Source organism: Hemitrygon akajei, chromosome 9 (assembly GCF_048418815.1).
Source record: "Hemitrygon akajei chromosome 9, sHemAka1.3, whole genome shotgun sequence".
Taxonomy (NCBI): domain Eukaryota; kingdom Metazoa; phylum Chordata; class Chondrichthyes; order Myliobatiformes; family Dasyatidae; genus Hemitrygon; species Hemitrygon akajei.
The window spans coordinates 69,403,687-69,423,683 of record NC_133132.1 but is presented as its reverse complement, the minus strand read 5'-3'; the positions used below and the strand labels follow the sequence as shown (position 1 = coordinate 69,423,683).

Sequence of the window (19,997 nt, the reverse complement as noted above, 5' to 3'; positions counted from 1 at the left end):
AGTTCCCACTTGCTTCAAAAAGGCAACAGTTAAACCAGTGCCTAAGAAGAATAATATGGGCTGCCTTAATGATTATTGCCCAGTAGCACTCACATGTACAGTGATGAAATGCTTTGAGAGGTTGGTCATGACTAGACTGAGCTCCTGCCTCAGCAAGGACCTGGACCCACTGCAATTTGCCTATTGCCACAATAGGTCAATGGCAGATGCAATTTCAATGGCTCTTCACACGGTTTTAGACTACCCGGACAACACAAACACCTATGTCAGGATGCTGTTCATCGACTATAGCTCAACATTTAACACTATCATTCCCACAGTCCTGATTGAAAAGTTACAGAACCTGGGCCTCTGTACCTCCCCCTGCAATTGGATTCTTGACTTCCTAACCGGAAGATCACAATCTGTGCAGATTGGTGATAACATCTCCTCCTCACTGACGATCAACACTGGTGCACCTCAGGGGTGTGTGCTTAGCCCACTGCTCTACTCTCTATATACCCATGACTGTGTGACTAGGCATAGCTCAAATACCATCTATAAATTTGTTGATGTTATAATCATTGTTGGTAGAATTTCAGATGGTGACGTGAGGGTGTACAAGAGCGAGATATTCCAACTAGCGGAGTGGTGTTGCAGCAACAACCTGGCACTCAACGTCAGTAAGATGAAAGAGCTGATTGTAGACTTCAGCAAGGGTAAGGTGAAGGAACACATACCAATCCTCATAGAGGGATCAGAAGTGGAGAGAGTGAGCAGTTTCACGTTCCTGAGTGTCAAAATCTCTGAGGATCTAACCTGGTCCCAACATATCGATGCAGTTATAAAGAAAGCAAGGCAGCAGCTATACTTCATTAGGAGTTTGAAGAGATTTGGTATGTCAACAAATACACTCAAAAACTTCTATAGATGCACCATGGAGGGCATTCTGACTGTCTGGTATGGAGGTGCTACTGCACAGGACTGGAAGAAGCTGCAGAAGGCTGTAAATGTATTTGGCTCCATCTTTGATACTAGCCTACAAAGTACCCAAGACATCTTCAACGAGTGGTGTCTCAAAAAGGCAGTGTCCATTACTAAGGACCTCCAGCACCCAGGACATGCCCTTTTCTCACTGTTACCATCAGGTAGGAGGTACAGAAGCCTGAAGGTGATCCAGAAACAGCTTCTTCCCCTCTGCTATCTGATTCTTAAATGAACATTGAACCCTTCAACACTACCTCTCATTTTTAATATACATCATTTCTGTTTTTTGCACGATTTTTAATCTATTCAATATATGAATCCTGTAATTGATTTACTTATTTATTTATTATTATACAAACGTTTGTATTTTTCTTCTTCTATAACATGTATTACATTGAACTGCTGCTGCTAAGTTAACAAATTTTATGACACATGCTGGTGATAATAAACCTGATTCTGTTTCTGAAGTGCAACATGTCACTAAAGATTCATTTCCTGCATTTCTATGTAGACTTCTTCCCTGACATCTTGGTGCAGTCAATGATAAGCATGGTGAAAGGTTTCTCAGGACATTGTGGTCATGGAGAAATGGTATCAGGACAACTGGAATCCATCAATGCTGTCTGATTATTGATGGTGACCAAAGTGAGAAGCCTCAGACACCGAGTACAAATGAAAATCATCAACAAAATGTTTTTAGCTTAGTTGAACTATTGAAAAGCATCAGCACCTTTATGCAATTAAATACATTGCATTCAATAAATATAAATTTCTTATTTCTCCAAATTCCTACGTGATACAAGTCGTCTGAAATTATATTTGTGTTCAGTTTTAAGTGGTCTATCATAAACAAACAAAAAATTCTGAGAAAGCAACACTTTCAAAAAGGTTTGTTGTCCAGTGTTATTGCTGTGTATTCTGTTGGATGATATTATCAGCAACAGGTAAAAAAACAATTCAGCCCTTAACAATTTTCACAATATTTAAAAATCATTGAATAAAACTGCCTGTATGGTGTCACATACCCCGTAACGGGTTGAAGAACCAGCAGAAATGGAAAACACTTTGGAGTCTGGTATTGCTATAAACTAATAGTGTTTATTAGTAACTACGCAATACAATAATATAAATGCAGATATATCAAACAGGTTAGCAATGATTATAGATATATACATAAGTGTGGAAATAGGACAAGACTAGGCTCTTTCAAACCTAGGGGTGGATGGATATAGTCTTACGATGATGAAGAGAGTTCCGTTCAGTTCAAGGTAGTTAGTTGAATAACGTTGGAGAGAGAGAGAGAAGTGAGAGGTGAGCTGATGCCGTTGATCTTCCCGTTGTCTTCTGAAATCCCCGTTGTCCTCCGAAATCCTGTTGAAGTCACCGACTGTGACCATAACACATGCAACTGTTCTTCAGTGATGGAATTATCACCCAGGCAAGGGTGGACGCTCAAATAATTCCCCACCGGTCACACCTTTCAACACTGCGAGAGCCACTGATTGATTTCCCTGAACTGATCCTCCAAAAAACCCATCTTCCTGTGGGTACAACAGGAACAAGCCCCTGACTGAAACAGTAGCTAAGAACTTTCCAGCTGTTTAAAATTTAACTTCCGTGGCAGTGAATGCATTTTCTAGGTGGATTTGCATTACTTTAAATTGGATTAAAGATTTTTTTGCCGTTTTCCAGTGGACAATTCCCCTAGCCAATGGAATGATTATTTTTATAGTGCTCCATCTGTTTAAACATTGAAACTTCAAGGACCAAAGTTTGATGACTGTTGGGGACCATTCTAGAGTTATATGAATATAGCATATATTAATTTAATCAAGAACCAGGCTTCAGACCTTAAAGTAAATTGTCAATTGCAAGCAGTAAAAGCATACCATTGCAAACAAACAATACTCACTGTGGAGTACAGGCTGTCCCACGCACTAAGAGATATGGTTTGTAAATATCATGACCATAAGACATTTGTATATGCATCAGACAAATGTTAAGTCAATGGAGTTATGTTAATTGGCCAGCACCAAAGCAGGGAACTATGGGTTTAAATAATTTGCTCCATTGTTAGCAAGTTCAAGGAAGCTTCCAGACCAGACTGATACTATCATGTAGCACATCAAATAGATGATCTATCAGTAGCTGGGAGATTTGTGCACTGAGACAGTCAGTTCTCACAACACTTATTTTGGATATTTGGATCTCTGTCCCCAGAAGCTTTTGGACAGTTTGTGTCAACTGGTTTGTCTCAGCAAAGGTATTTGAACATTCTCAGTCGTCTCCCACTATAGATATGCAATTCAAAAGACTCCGCTAATTCCAATAACCAACTTGAACTTCCACGGATTACCCTTTGTCTGTCTGCTTTGCTATACACCGCCTCATCCTCACCTTTTACCTTTTCTTCCAGTTCATCCTCAATCCTGGAAGAGTGAAGAGCAGGGACCATCATGTTATCCTTGCTCCTCTCCTTTTCCTAGTTCCGAGCTCTAACAGTATAGGCATGCATGTTTCTCGCCCCATCTTTTAATTTTAGTTATTTATTTAATGTAGTGGAATAGGTCCTTCTAACACTTTGAACTGCACTGCTTGGCAATCCCTGATTTAACCCTATCCTAATCACAGGACAATTAACAGTGACTGATTAGCCAACTAAATTGGTTCATCTTTGGACTGTGGGAGGAAACCGGGGCACCTGGAGGAAACCCACATGAGATCATGGGGAGATCGTACGATCTCTTTACAGACAGCTTACAGACACCTTACAGGTGGGAATTGAACCCAGGTCACTGGTACTATAAAGTGTTGTGCTAACCACTACACAGGATGTGTCTGTCATGAATAAATTGGTCTAATAACGCAATCTCACAGAAAAATGAGTCAACAAACATTTTCCATTCACCTAGTTTGAATTACGTATTTACTTTTTAATGTGGATAAGCTTTCATATAATATAATTCTTAAGACTTTATTTAATATACTTTGTAAATATGTTGTTCACTGATAATGATGGCATTATACCATCATGGCTTACACCTTTGACTTTCATATTCAAACCAATCTCTCCTACTATATCTTGTGTGTTATGTTATAACAGGAGGAGAAAGTTGGCTACCCCGGGAAATGGTATATTCATGATAAACTTTTTATCTATTCACTTACATCTTCTTTGGAAACAGTGATGTAATCCTAGGGCCTCCCGAGGCCTACAAAGTGTTGTAATTTCATAAGTTAGAACTATTTGAATGTGTTTGCTATTCACTTACTATCTGGGTATAGGCATATATTGCGTATGTTGCACTACAACAATGCAACATGTAGGACAACTAGGCCTACCGATACTGCCATTGGTGTTGATACTGAATGTTTCAACAACCATCTGTATTGACAAAATCCCATGGTCTGACAGAAACATCAGGATAGCCCTTTGATCAGTTAAAGTTTTCTGGGCAAACATTAAAGTTGGGAAGATGTGTCAATTCTTCTCAATCAGGCCCAATCATTAATGAAGTGAAGGGGGGAAGACCTGGACAATTATACCCAGATTTCAGAATCACCAAAATGGGAACAAAAACTTATGCAGATGGTATGGTTGGTATCAGAATGCTAAGCTACAGCACACCAATGGGTGTTCGCTCCCATGGGAGCAACATAACCAAACCCTAAGTTCTGACTAAAAACACAAAATGCTGGCAGAACTAGAACTCAGCAGGCCAGACAGCATCTATGGGAGGAGGTAGTGATGATGTTTCGGGCCGAAACCCTTCATCAGGAGTGGGATCACACTCATCACACTCCTGATGAAGGGTTTCAGCCCAAAACGTCGTCACTACCTCCTCCCATAGATGTTGTCTGGCCTGCTGAGTTCTGCCAGCATTTTGTGTTTTTATTTATTTCCAGCATCTGCAAATTCACTCGTGTTGCCTAAGTTCTGACTCTTTTTTTCTAGTCACTCAGAATTAAAAATACAAACAGAACTGTACCATTCCTTACCTCACTTCACGTGTAAAGGTAATCTGCCTCTATAAATGTTTCATGCTCTATAATATTAGATTCTGATGTCATGTAACTGGTGAATATAATTTTCCATAACTAAAATATAAAATTACTAATCCTTAAGCAAAAGAAGACCACAATATACAATTAGTAACTTGTTTACAAGACTTGTTTTCAGAAAACCTGATTAAAATTGTGCACCACATCCAAGGAAGTGTGAACACTCCAGTAAAGGAATTCAACAATCTTCAACTCATTGAAAGACATTACCAGTACTAGGCAGCTACATTTAGAGCAGTGCTTTAACAGAGAGCTGCAATTAGTCCAACAGGTGGGTTTCTCCAAGTTATCCCTTTATCCTGCTTTTGCTCCAATAGCCTTGCTAACTTTTTATTTTCAGATGTCAGTTTAATGAATTTGTTTCCAACTTCCCCAACCCAAGCTCTAATAAATCATCCCCTTCTCATTCCTTTGGCCCTTTCATCAGTTATTATCTATTCTGCTGCCTGAAGCATCAACAATCCCTCAGAGGTGCTGCTTGATCCATTAGGTTCCTCCAGCAGATTTTCTATTGCTCCAGATTCCAGCATCTGCTGTCTCTTGTGTCACTATCTATCCAGGTCTGGTTACTGGCACTTCTGACATTTGAAACAGTTTTTTTTTCATTTATTTGTAGAATCAGAACCAACAGCAATGACAGGCTCTTCCATTCATTTTACCCATCTCTGCTTATCTTATTTTCCTGCAATAGGCCTGTATCCCTTTACAGCCGTCCTATTCGCGTGCTTGTCCAAACACTTTTTAAACATAATTGTACCTTCTCCACCATCTCCTCTGATAGTTCGTTCTGAATATTCACCTCCCTCTGTGTGAAAAACCTACTCCTTAGATCTTGAGTTATTTTAACTCTACTCTTCATGGTTTTAAACCAAGCTATTAAAATTGCCCCTTAACCTTTGCTTCCTGGGCGGTTCTCCAACTTCTCCAAAGTTGAAAATATGAGGTAATCCACTAAGATGAACAAAAAATGCTTGTTAAATGATGAGAGATCAGGTAATGTTGATATTCAAAGGCATCTAAATGATAATAACAACAAATATTTTGGTGTAAATTTTCCCCTCTCCATGATGTGTTATTTACAACACCAAACGTCTTTGTCAACCTCCAATTGCCCTATTAACAACTCATCCTTTCAACAACCCTGACCACAACTTATCACAGATACTTCCTTTGTCCAAACAATCCCTACCTCCCACCTTCTCTACATCTTAAAGCTAACTCTCTTCCCGCCTCAGTTTTCATGAAGGGTCCCAAACCTGAAATGTTAATTCTGTCCCTCCCTTCACAGATGCTGCCTCACCTGTTCAGTATTTCCAGTATTTGTTTTGTTTCAAAGAGAAACTTTGTGCACCAGACACCAAAAGTCATTACACAAGTGAAACAAGTGATTAGAAAGGCAAATGATACATTGGATTTTATTATGAAAGATGTCTTACTACATTTATATAGAGATGACCCCTAGCATGCTATATAAAGCTTTGGTCTCTGTATCTACCTCTCTTAGAAGGAATGCACCGAATTTGTTGCAGAGACAGTGGGTTTGCTGTATGAGGGGAGATGGAGCAGAGGGGGGGTTATATTCTGTACAGTTTAGAAGAACCAGAGGAGATCTTATGGAAACCTACAATGAGGATGCTTCCTCCTGACTGGGGCACTGTCTCACAATAAGGGCACTGATCTGAGGAGAAATTCCCTCCTGCAGAGGGTGGTGACTCATTGGAATTCTCCACCCCAGAGAGCTGTGGAGTTCATCCACAGAGTCAATGAGTTCATCCAAGCACAGATCCAGAGATCCCTGGAAATAAGCAAGTGAAGGGATGTGGGAATATTGCAGTGAAACAGCACGACGTATAAGATTAGCCATGATCTTGATGATTAGTGGAGTAAGCTCGGGGTGGGGGGTGGAAAGCTGGATAGCTGACAATTGCTTTTGGTTCTTGTTATGTTCTCGGATCACTGAATGTACAGTATATATATTTCCAGATAAATTTCTGGAATGTGAGTGATTGTAAAGAATGAGAAACATATTTCTCAAACACCATTTGGCTGCATAGTACAACATTTTACTTTTGTGAACTTCCAAATGTTCATTCAATAGTACCTTGGTTTTCTTCTCTATCTGTGCTCCTAATGGCACCAGTTCTTCCTGCATCACACCAATCAGTGAGCTGGCCTCTGATAGTTTCTCTAGACCATTGGCAAAGCGATTTCTAGGAACACAGCAGAGAGTGGGGTGAAAGGTTGTGACTTGAAAAATTCACTCTGTCTCATTTTCCACGGATGCTGCCTGACCTACTGACCAAGCCGATGCTTTGTAAAGGTTCACTGTTACCTCTATTTATCCAAGCAAGCATCCTATAGAACCATTGGCCTGTTTTCTCAGTCTAACATAAAGCAACACAACATGGAAACAGGTCCTTTGGCTCACCTGATTTGTGTGACCAACCCATCTACACTTCTATTAGTCCCACATGTTTTATTATTCTCACATCCTTATCTATTCCTTGGAACTCTTCAAGGATTAACCAAGAAGATAGATAAGGGTAGGATAATGGATGTTGTCTAGGGGAGATAATGGATTGTATTCATAATTGGCTCAGTGGTAGGAAGCAGAGGTAATGTGTGACAGTTATTTCTCAGATTAGAGGCCTCGGGGTTTGGTGCAGGGCCTTTATTGTTTATAATATATATATAAATAATTTGGAATATACATGGCATGGTTAGTAAGTTTGCAGATGTTACTAAAATAGGTGGTTTTGTAGAAAGTGTAGAAGATTATGAAAAATGATAGAGGGATCTTGACCAGCTTAGTAAGTGGGATGAGGATTGGCAAATGACTTTCAGTCCAGATAAATGTGAGCTACTGAATTTTGTAGGCTTTGGGGAGTGTTGTGGAACAGAGGGACCAAGAAGTTCAATGCTTTGTTGACTTGAAGTAGGCTATGGGTAGACAGAGTAGTTAAGTAGATGACTGACACACTGACCTTCATTAATCAGGGTATTGACTATAAGAGTTAGGAAGTTATATTGCAGTCATCCAAGATGTTGGTGAGGCTGCACTTGGAGTACTGTGTACAGTTTTGGTCCTCCTGTTATAGGAAAAATGTTATAAAGCTAGAAATAATGCAGAAAATATTTACCAAGATGTCACCTGAACTTGATGCCTGAGTTACAAGGAGACCTTGTGTAGACTAGGAGATTCAAAGGGTGACCTGATAGAAGCATATAAGTTCATGAAGGGCATAGACAGGATGAAAGCATACACACTCTATCCTAGGGAGTGTGTGCTAAAAACGAGGAGGCATAGGTTGAAGATCAGAAACAAAAGATCTGATCTTTGGTTGGTAGCTTCTTCACAAAATTGATGGCAATTTCTTCACAAAAAGGGTGGTGTGTATCTAGAATGAGCTGCCAGAAATAGCTGATGATGTGGGGCATGTTAGTAACATTTAGAAATCATCTAAATAATTACATGGGTAGGAGATGTTTAGAGGGCTTTAGGTCTAACACGAGCGGATGGGACTGGCTCATTGGGACATATTGGGCCAAAGCACTTGCTGTATGAATCTATGAGACAAGGATAGTCATTGACCTTCATAGCCTCACCTACAAAACAGAGGCAATTTACGGTAGTTATCCTGCTGCTTTAAGACTCTTCTTGTACAAAAATGGTAAATTTTTGACCTCACGCTTTTACCTTTGTAGTATCCTGATGTACTTGTACTTTGAAATTATCTGTATGGATGGCATGCAAAATGAAATTCACTACTGCATTTCTGTACATGTGACAGTAATAAACCAGTTTCATTTCCCTACCCACAAGTCTTGGGGACATGGGAAGAAACATAAGCACCCAGGGAAAACCCATGCAGTCAGGGGGAGAAAACACACCTCTGACATTCTGAGGCAGTGGCTTTACTATTCTCCTTTACAGAGGGAGGACTGGATACAGTTCTGGTCACCACACTACCAGATGAATGTGATCAAACTCGAATGAATGTGATCAAACTCGAATGGATGTGAGCGGATTTACAAGGATATGGGTAGAGCTGGAAGATTATAATCTTGGGTGGAATCTGGCTAGGCATTGTGTTATTTCCTTTCGGATGAAGGAGACTGTAAGGACATTTAGTTCTTGTGTGTAAAATTGGAAGATGCTTAGACAGGGTAAGAAGTGTCAGTCAGCTGGGACATAGATTTAAGTTAATTGTTAAAGAGCAGAGGGGAGAGGAGCAAAATATAATTTAATTTAACATGTGGAAGTCACCTCTTTGACAATTCAGTGCCAATATTCATCAATGAACAAATATGTATCTATGAAATGATCTATTACCAAAGTACTGTTTTACCTTGCGTTCAAGATCTTCTTCTTCTTGGCTGTAAACAGATTGGAGAATGTATGTATCAGCTCCATGTATTTGCTGGGGGTGATGTAGTAGTGCCTCCTCATCTGCTGCCACATTTGCTCCAATGCCACTGAAACGCTGTTGTAAATGTCAACACAAGCCTTGGCCACCTTTTCCTTCAGTACCTGAAATAACAAGTGACAGCTTACAACTCAGCCTGAAGTAATACCTCCAAGCAGGCAACAATGGGTCTGAAAATGGCAGGAAACTAAAATACAACAGGATAGGCCATAGAGGCAGGAGTATTGGAAATAATCAATGGGTCAGTCAGCACTTGTGGAGAGAGAAACAGAGAAATTGGAGAGAGAAATAGAGTTAATGTTTCAGGTTGTGTTAACTAGAGATACGACTGCACATACTGGAACCTGGAATAACAAACAAGATGCTGGAGGAACTCAGTAGACTAACCAACATCTGTAGAGGGAAATGGACAGTTTACATTACAAGTCAAGACCCTTCAAGGTCTCAACCAGAACCATCAATTGTCCATTTCCTTCCACAAATGTTGCCTGACTGCAGAGTTCTTTGCATTGAATAAATAATTGAGTTAATGTTTTTCTTAATTCTATTTATTTTGCCTAACTGACATTATTTATTTTATTTCTAAATTCCAGCATACATAGAAACATAGAAAATAGAAGCAAGACTGGTTGTTCAGCTATTCCAGACTATTCCAGTATTCAACTTGACTATGGCTGATCATCCAAATTCAGTGCTCTTTCTCCCCATTTTCCCTCATCTCTTTCCCCTAACAACAATATTTAAACTCCTTACTGAAATCACAATTTGGGTTTATTTGATTTCTGTGATGAAGAATTCCACAAGTTCTCCAGTCTCTGAAGATGAAAACATTACTCATCTCAGTCCTATATGGCTTCCCTCTTGGTGACCCCCAGTCCAGAATTTCCCTATCATCAAGAACTTCCTTCCTGCATTTAAATCTGTTTAATCCTGTCAGAATGTTGTAGCTTCTGATGAAATCCTGTCTTGCTTTTCTAAACTTCAGTGTATATAATCCTAATGGTCTCAATCTCTCTTCATATATCAGCAGTGATACTAGTGATTCATATGGTGGACCTTCACTTTGTTAGGGAATTGTCTGTATGTGTGTAATAAAAGGACATAAATGTAAGTGGAAATATAATACACAATAGGAGAACTTAGCTGGAGAAATTTTTGCCAAGTGAGATGTTTTTACCAACTTGTAGGTTAATCTTTGATACCGTGCAGTGGTTTTGCTTTAGTCTTTTCCTTGCTAATTATCAAGTGACAACCCTCATTCACTCAAATTCCATTACCACCCAAAACTCTGCCAGCAACGTTCTAACTCACACCCCCTTCAACATTTAATCTCACAACACCATTTCTGTGATCTTTTGAGGTCTTCTGTCTCCACTTCTGTAACTTTTTTCAGTCCTTAATCTTTAAGATTTCTACACTCTTCTAATTGTCTTCCTGAATTTAATCGCTGTCCCACTGGAGGTGATGCCTTGTGCTATTTCTTCTTGTGACCTCCACTCTTAAGACCTCTCTGTATTACTGAGATTTTGGTTACCTATTGCCTTTGGTGGCTCAGTGCCTTTTCTGTTTGATGGCGCTCCTGTGAAGGGCCTTGGATGTGATACAAATGAAAGTAAATGTTTGTGGCATGTTTGTCTAGATTAAACTTTCTTCTTTATTTGCCCACTATTTTTTAAAGATCACCAATTGATTTCCTTTACTGAATCTTACATTTGTATACCCAGAAAATGTTCTAACCAAGGGCTTCCAAAACTTCACCCCAAAAGAAAAGTTCACAGCAAGAAAGGAGACACGAAAGATGTAGATGCTCAAATTTGGTGCAACAAAAAATCTGCTGGATGAACTCATTGGATCAAGCTGCACCTGTGGGGTGAAAAAAACTGTTGATATTTCTGGTCAAAGCCCTGTATTAAAACGTGAAACATCAATAATTCCTTTCCCCCTCAGATGCTGCACAACCTGCTGAGTTCCTCCAGCAATTGATTGTTGCTGCGGCATGGAAGCTTTGCTTGAACTGTTGTATGAACTTACAGCAGTGATTCACACAGACAGGCTAACCTCATACCTCCTCAAACTCTGCGTGTGAGAAGTACGCATTGGCCACCTTGAGCTGAGCCTCCTTTGGCCACCGGTCATACCAGTCAATGGTGGAGCAGCTGACAAGGGAGGGATTCATCCGGCACCACTGGCGAAACATCAGGCCAGTTGTGCTTAGAGCCAGTGCAATGTGCAACCTGTCATGTACACGCTGGGAGAGAAATAAATAAACAGTGTCACTGGAATACCCTGAGCCAAGTTCATTCCATCAGAATATACAGAGTCAGTTGTATCACTGGAATGCCCTGGGCCAGTGTCATAGCCATGAAATATCTAGAAGCAGAGCCAGTAAGATATCAATAGCATATCCAGATCCAGAATAACATCACTGAATCAGTGTGATATAATGAGATATCAGTAAAATACCAAGACCCTGTATCATAGCAGTGGAGAATCCAGAGGCAGAGATATCATTGGAATAGCCAGGAGAAGTGAGGTATCACTAGAATCCTAGGAAGCAGTCACTGGACTACCTAGAGACAGTGATGCATTAGAGACAGGGATCCCAGAGGCAGTGTGGTGTGTAGCCTCTCTGTTAGAACTGAGAAAGGTATATAATATCTGGCTGTGGGCCCACCTGCAGGAAGAAATGGTACAGAGCCTCCTTGTTGTCAGAGATGTTGCCTTCCCTCTCATATTTCTTCAGCTCCATGATGACATTGTCCAGCTCCTCACTTTCAAAGAGACCCGGCACCTGCTCCAAGTTCACCATGCAGTTCAGATCCTCCAGGAATGAATCCTGCACACAAAGAATACCCCTGATCACCAGGGCTCTAGGTTCCATTGCTCTGAGCCACTACATAAGAGGGTTTGCTGTGGAAGCCTCCACAGTTCACTGCACTCCTAATACAAGACATGGGTACACTGTTGGATATGTGATGTCTGAAACACTTCAAACTCAAAGAGTTAGAGTTATGATCCCAAGGCCAGACAGGACAGATTAGACACCACGTGGAAATCCTGGGTCAATTAGATCACCGATTCCAGCTGGAGCATGTCTAGGATCATGAGTTGGTATTCCGTTCCCTGTATGAATCTAGCTCTAAGCCAGTTGGGATAGCATTCCCAGCTTGGAGTCACATCCACCTGTCCAAGCCCAGGTCATAGAACTATACAGCACAGAAACAGGCTCTTTAATGTAACTCAGCCATGCGACCACTGCCTATCTAAAACACTCCAATTTCCCTGCATTTGGCCAATATCCCTCTAAACCTTCCCTTTCCACGTGTTTCCAGCTGTATTTTAAATGTTGTAGTTTACCTGCATGTACCATTTTCTCTGGCAGATTGTTCCATATACTCACCACCCTCTGTATGAAGAGATTTCCCCTTAGATCCCCTTAAATCTTTCCCTGCCCTCTAATTTTAAACTACCCTACCCTGGAGGAAAGATTGCAACTACTGATCTTCTCTATGCCCTCATGATTTTATTTCCCTCTATAACATCACCTCTCAGCCTCCTACATACCAGAGAAAAAGCCATTGCCTATCCAACCTCTCATAGCTAAACCCTCCAGATGGTAAAATCACACAAATTGTTTTGGCAGCATCTCTAGTTTCATGACATCCTTCCTATAGCAAGATAATCAGAACTATACACAGTAGACCAAATGTGGCTTTACCAACATTTTGTACAAGATGTCCCAACTCAATATTCCGACCAATAAGGGTAAGCATGCCAAATGCCCTTTTCACAACATTGCCTAACCCTGTGCTACAACTTTCAGGGAATGATGCACCTGCACCACTAGGGCTCTCTGTTTTACGACAGTTTCCAGGGCCCTACCAGTTACTGTGCAAGCCCTGCCCTGAGTTGCCTTCCCAAAATGCAACACATTTACCTGAATCCGTCTGACATACCTCATCCAATTGGCCCAGTTGATCAAGATACAATTGTTGCCTTAGATAACTTTCTTCTCTGCCCACATTAAGTTTAATCCTCAGACTGAAGGGCTCTGATGGGTAACAAATCCTTTTCTGCTTTTCTTACCTGGAGGAGGTCAAAATCTGTCAGCAAGAGGACAGTGTTGACTCCATGGACACCAGTCTGCTTGAAGACTCTCTTCAGGTCCTCTCTGAAGTCACTGTGGTTATAATTATGCCCGATGGAGAGTGTGAAGAGCTCACAGTCTGCTATGTAACAGGCCAGGGAGGAGTTGGTTATCTTGCCAGTGCTGTCCAAGCCAACCTGTTCCATGAAAACCACAAACAGGACAGAAATCCCTTGTTAGAACTCACTGAGCAAGGCTTCATGTTTGGAAAAACACAGTATGAGAGGAGTACGAGTGGGGATAAAGAGAGGTAGAGAGTGTGAGAGAGGCAGGAAGGCACAATGTGAGTGGAGGAGACGATGGGGGTGAGAGTGTGTATGGGGTAGACTGTGAGAGATGGGGAGAGAGATGTTAGAGTGGGTAAGAGAGAAAGATAGAGAGAGACTGTGATAGGGGAGAAAAATACAATGGAGAGAGACAGACAGACAGTATGACAGAGGGAGAGAGACACAGTACAGGGGGAAGAGTGTGAGGAGAGATAATGTAAGAGAGGAAGAAAGACAATGTAAGAAAGGGAGAGACAGAGTGAGAGTAGAAAACAAGGAATTAAGGGTGAACAGTGACAGGGGGAGGGAGATGTGTACCATCATGAGGTAGCCGCTGGGCTGGGTGAAGACCCGAACAGCTCTGACGATGTGCTCCACTGCCTCCTTGAAGAACACAGGCGGAGTGACCTTGGTGGAAAACACACATTATTAGAGCCAATGGAACTGCTGTCTGTGCAACACAAGCACTATACAGCCCAGAGTACAAGTGATGTACAGAACAGGATGTAAATAGTATAGGTACCGTGCAGAATAGAAACTATGCAGGGCAGGTACTGCACAAAACACAACTTACTTGACTTGTATTCCTGTTCAGGATGGGGCTGGTGAAGCACTGGCAGCAAACAAAACTATTAACTACTTCATTAATCACATTTTTTCTTAGAAACAATCACTGTGAACAATAGTCTGTAACTTCCCTTTTGGAGCTGAGCTTTTGAACTGCCTGTACTGTACGACTTCCCATTTTTGCAGTGTGAACTGAAGTCTCAAAGATGCAGGATCGTCGCTGCATAGTGGGTTTGGGCCAAATTGAAGTGGCAGGGCCCAGGCCTGGGTCCAAGAGTAGGGAATGAGCCAATATTTGGTCATTGCTGGAATGGACTTGGAGATGATTTGAAGTGGCAATATCGAAGTGAGGCAGAGTCGAGGCAGCAGAGTTCGGGCCCAAGACTAAGGAATGACCCACTGTTTGGTCGATGTAAGCACTGGGCCAGATCAGAATGGTTGGGTACAGGCTCAGTTGAGGCAGTGGGGCCTGGGCCCAAGAACTTATCAAAGCAGTGAGGCCTGGGTCTGAGAGCAAGGTTTGGTCAATTTAAGCACTGGGCCAGATTGAAAAGGTCAGGGTGTTGGGGCCAGAGGGGAGGGATGGGCTGGCATTCAGCTCACTGCTCCGCGAGATTTACTCGTCTCTGCTCTGAACTGAGGCTGTGACCTGCAACTAATGAGCTCCTGGACTGGCTGTAGTGATGACTGGTTTCATGGCTGTAGACTCATTTTCATGAACTTCAATTCTGAATGTTATTTGCTTACTTGTAACGTTTGCACAATTTGTTTATTTTTCCCTAGCACATTGGGTGTTTGACGGTCTTTTCTAATGGGTTCTACTGGATTTTTTGTTTTGTGGTGGCCCGAAAGGAGACGAATCTCTAGGTTGTATATAGCCTCATACTTAAATAATATATGTACTTTGAATTTTGAACAATGCAGGGGTTATACCAAACAGCACTTATGTAGTTAGCCACTGCATGGTACAGATGCTGTACTTAACAGGGAATAAATGATACAAGTATTACACAGAACATGAACTACAAAGTACAGGTGCTGTGTGATGAGGAATTACATAGTATGATATTGAGCAATATAGAAACTATATAATAAAGGTGATGGGCTGGACAGGAAATATAGTGTACAGTACACAGTACAAGCACTGAGCAATATAGAAAGTACACAGTTCAGGTGCTAAGTGGTACAGGAATGCAATACAGTACGTGTACTGTTCTGTATGAAATCCACAGAGAACACATAGTAAGTGCTATGAGAAGAACCAGTACACATGCTGCATGGTACTGTAAGTACTTAGCACAAGTGCTGTACAGTACACAAAATATACAGCACTGGTGCTGCACAGTACAGAGAGTATACTATAAACACAAGACACTCTGCAGGTTCTGCAACTCCAGCGTAACACACATAAAATGCAGGAGGAACTCAGCTGGTCATTCAGCATCACTGGAGAGGAGTAAACTGTTTCAGGCTGAGACCCTTCATCAGGAAGTCCTCTCTATTGATGCTGTCTGGCTGCCGAGTTCCTCCAACATTTTGTATGCGTTACTACAGAAAGTACCCTGTGATGGTGCAGCATAGAACAGGAAAATGAAAATTCATACATGCTATTGAAACTACACATACACAGGCTGTGTAATACGTGAGCTACTGTATGCATTATAGGTGTTTTGCCAAACAGGAAATTCTCAGTACAGTTGCTGCATTATATGGAGTCTACACACTGCAGGATCCACACTGTAGAGGTACTGCACAGTACAGGAATGACTACATAGTACTGGATCTGCACAGTACAGGTACTGCACAGTACAGGAATGACTACATAGTACTGGATCTGCACAGTACAGGTACTGCACAGTACAGGAATGACTACATAGTACTGGATCTGCACAGTACAGGTACTGCACAGTACAGGAATGACTACATAGTACTGGATCTGCACAGTACAGGTACTGCACAGTACAGGAATGACTACATAGTACTGGATCTGCACAGTACAGGTACTGCACAGTACAGGAATGACTACATAGTACTGGATCTGCACAGTACAGGTACTGCACAGTACAGGAATGACTACATAGTACTGGATCTGCACAGTACAGGTACTGCACAGTACAGGAATGACTACATAGTACTGGATCTGCACAGTACAGGTACTGCACAGTACAGGAATGACTACATAGTACTGGATCTGCACAGTACAGGTACTGCACAGTACAGGAATGACTACATAGTACTGGATCTGCACAGTACAGGTACTGCACAGTACAGGAATGACTACATAGTACTGGATCTGCACAGTACAGGTACTGCACAGTACAGGAATGACTACATAGTACTGGATCTGCACAGTACAGGTGCTGCACTCTAGAGGATGTACATTGTACAGGATCCAGCACTTACAATGTGTGGAATGGGATCTACAAGGTACAGTACAGGGGTTATGTGGAACAGGATCTACACTTTTACATGGCCCAGATTGGGATGGGGGAAGAGAATCTCAAAGTGACTGACCTTTGGCGTACCATCCAGCCATGCTGATGGGAGGGTGCTGACATTCTCCAATCTTACCTTCGTATTCCCTAGGCTCTGCCTCAGGTGGTACTGCTCCAAGACCGATTCCAGTCTGGCCCAGTCTGTGATCTGTTGGTAAACTCTGCTGTTGCTAGACGCTTGCAGATCCAGGAAGTCACCAAACAAGAAGCAGCTATCAATCAGATCAGCTGGACTCAATTTGCTCTACAGGAGTGAAGACAGGGCACAGGTAAGGTAGTCCACCCACACTGACACTCTGTCAATCAGAACCTAGTTATAGCCAGCATCTGGTAGACCTTGAGCAGGAATGAGAAGGAACCAGGGCATTAAGAGTATCAGCAACCCTGGAAGGTGCAGCCCATCTGAATATTCATGCACTACGAGGCTCAAGGTCAGCTTCTATCCTGCTGTCATAAGACTCTTGAGTGGACATTTTGTATGATAAAGATGAACTCAAGAACTCTAAGTTTACCTCATCGTAGCTCTTCCACATTGTTGCCTGCCTGTACTTTCTCTGTAATCTGTAACACTTTATAGAGTTATAGAGCACTACAGCACAGGAGCAGGCCCTTTGGCCCATCTAGTCCATACCGAATCATTAATCTGCCTAGTCTCATTGACCTGTGTCCAGATCATAGCCCTCCATATCCCTCCCATCTATGTACCTGTCCAAATTGCTCTTAAATGTTGAAATCAAATCTACATCCATCACTTGCACTGACAGTTCATTTCACACTCTTACCACCCTCTGAGAGATGAAGTCCCCCCCTCATATTCCCCTTAAACTTTTCATCAGTAATGGAAAAGTTACTGAAAGGTATATTAAAGGACCCGATTATAAGTATTTGGATAGACAGACTGATTAGGGATAGTCAACGTGGCTTTTTGTGTGGTAAGTCCTGTCTATCTACCTACAGGAAAGATTTTTACAAGATTGAAAGAGTGCAGAGAAAATTTACAAGGATGTTGCCAGGACTTGAGGACCTGAGTTATAGAGAAAGGTTGAATATTTTAGGACTTTATGCCCTAGAACATAGAATATTGAGGGGAGATTTGATAAGATATATATAAAATTATGAGGGGAATAGATAGACAGGATAAATGCAAGCAGGTTTTTCATAATAAGGTTGGGTGAGACTAGAATTAGAGGTCATGGGTTAAGGATGAAAGGTGAAATGTTTCATCTCAGGGCCTGTTTCTGTGCTGTTGTGTTTTTTGACTCTATGGTCTTATGACTCTACTGATGTCAGGCTCACCAGCCTATAATATCCTGACTTATTTCTAGAGCCTTCCTTAAACAACAGAACAATGTTAACAATCCTCTGGCAGTTCACCCTTGGCTAAGGATGGTTTAAATATCTCTGCTAAGGCCCCTGCAGTTTCTGCACGAACCTCCCTTGGGGTCTGAAGGAACACCTTGTCAGGCTCTGGGGATTTATCCATCATAATTTGCCTAAAGACAGCAAACACCTCCTCTGTGTATGTAGCTGTGTAGGGCCATTACCTCACTGCTGCTTTTTCTCACTTCTATAGACTCTGTGTCCGTCTCCTGAGTAAATACAGATGCAAAAAATCCATTTAACATCTCCCCCATCTCTTTCAGCTTCCAAGCATAGGTATCCACTCTGATCTTCTAGAGAACAAGTTTTGTCTCTGGCTATTCTTTTGCTCTTAATATATGTGGTGAACTAGATATACCTGTCTGACTGCTCCTGTGGCTCCTCCCACAGACCCCTGCTGACTGCTCCTGTGGCTCCTCCCACAGACCCCTGTATAAAGGCAACTGTGGGCTGCTGCTCTTGCTCATTTTCCCCAGGATGTAGTGTTGTTTATTCTTCCAGTCAATAAAAGCCGATATCTCGCTTCTTACGTCTCAGAGTGAGTTATTGATGGTGCATCAATATATCTGTAGAAGCCCTTAGGATTCTCCTTCACCTTGTCTGATAAAGCAACCTCATGCCATATTTAAGTGCTCCTAATTTCCTTATGTGTCCGGCTGGTGGTGCAGAGACATCAGCATCGGACTCCGGAGCGAAGGTTCCCGAGTTCGAACCCAGTTGGGCCGCTCCCGGACATGCTTTCCATCCATGCGGGTTGAGTGTCGAGCTTGCAACTCGGCCTCGTAAAAAAAAACAACTACGCTGTAAGAAGGACGTGGGGGACCACTCACAGAATTTTTCCTCCAAGACAAGCAATTGAAAAAAAAGTGGTCGCCGAGGCTCTGGCAGAGTATGACACACACACAAAAAAAAATTTCCTTACATATCTTCTTACATTTCTTATACTCAAGTACCTCATTTGTTCCTTCCTGCCTATACCCACTGTGCACCTCCTTTTTCTCAACCAGGGTCTCAATATCCCTCAAAAACCAAGGTTCCCTAAACCTTTATTTCCTTGCCTTTTATTCTGACAGGAACATACAAACTCTGTACTCCCAAACTTCACTTTTGAAGGCCTCCCACTTACCAAGTACACCTTTGCCAGAAAACAGCCTGTTCCAATCCACACTTGCTAGATCCTTTCTGATGCCATCAAAATATCCTTTCTCCAGTTAAAATATCAGGACATTATGATCACTAGATGCAAAGTGTTCCCCTACATAAAACATCTGTCACCTGCCCTGTCTTATTCCCTAATAGCAGATCTAGTATTGCACTCTCTCTAGTTGGCACTTCTATGTACTGATTAAGGAAACATTTGACTAATTCTTTCCCATCCAGCCATTTTACAGTATGGGAGTCCCACTCAATATGTGTAAAGTTAAAATCATCTACTATCACAAGCTTGTTTTTTGCAGCAATCTGTGATACCTCTACAGTTGTTGTCTAAATTCTGCGGACTGTTGGGAGGTCTATAATCTAATTCTATTAATATAGGCATACTTTTCTTATTCCTCACTTCTACCTATAATGCCTCACTAGATGAGATCTCCATTCTGCCCTGTCTGAGCACCGCTGTGACATTTTTATCCAGATACATTATGGCTTGTATGGCCATTGTTCTGCCTGAGATTACAAGAAACTGCAG

General features: G+C 41.7%; 1 protein-coding gene across 1 annotated transcript in view; it reads right to left on the bottom strand.

Annotated features, from left to right (window-relative positions):
- Positions 1-19,997, bottom strand: part of LOC140732660 (dynein axonemal heavy chain 6-like) — a 549,473-nt gene that overhangs the window by 165,351 nt on the left and 364,125 nt on the right. Inside the window, 7 exon segments of the mRNA XM_073055353.1 lie at positions 7,130-7,238; positions 9,378-9,559; positions 11,521-11,703; positions 12,130-12,291; positions 13,542-13,739; positions 14,187-14,276; positions 17,007-17,174. Coding sequence (XP_072911454.1) covers positions 7,130-7,238; positions 9,378-9,559; positions 11,521-11,703; positions 12,130-12,291; positions 13,542-13,739; positions 14,187-14,276; positions 17,007-17,174 — 1,092 coding nt within the window.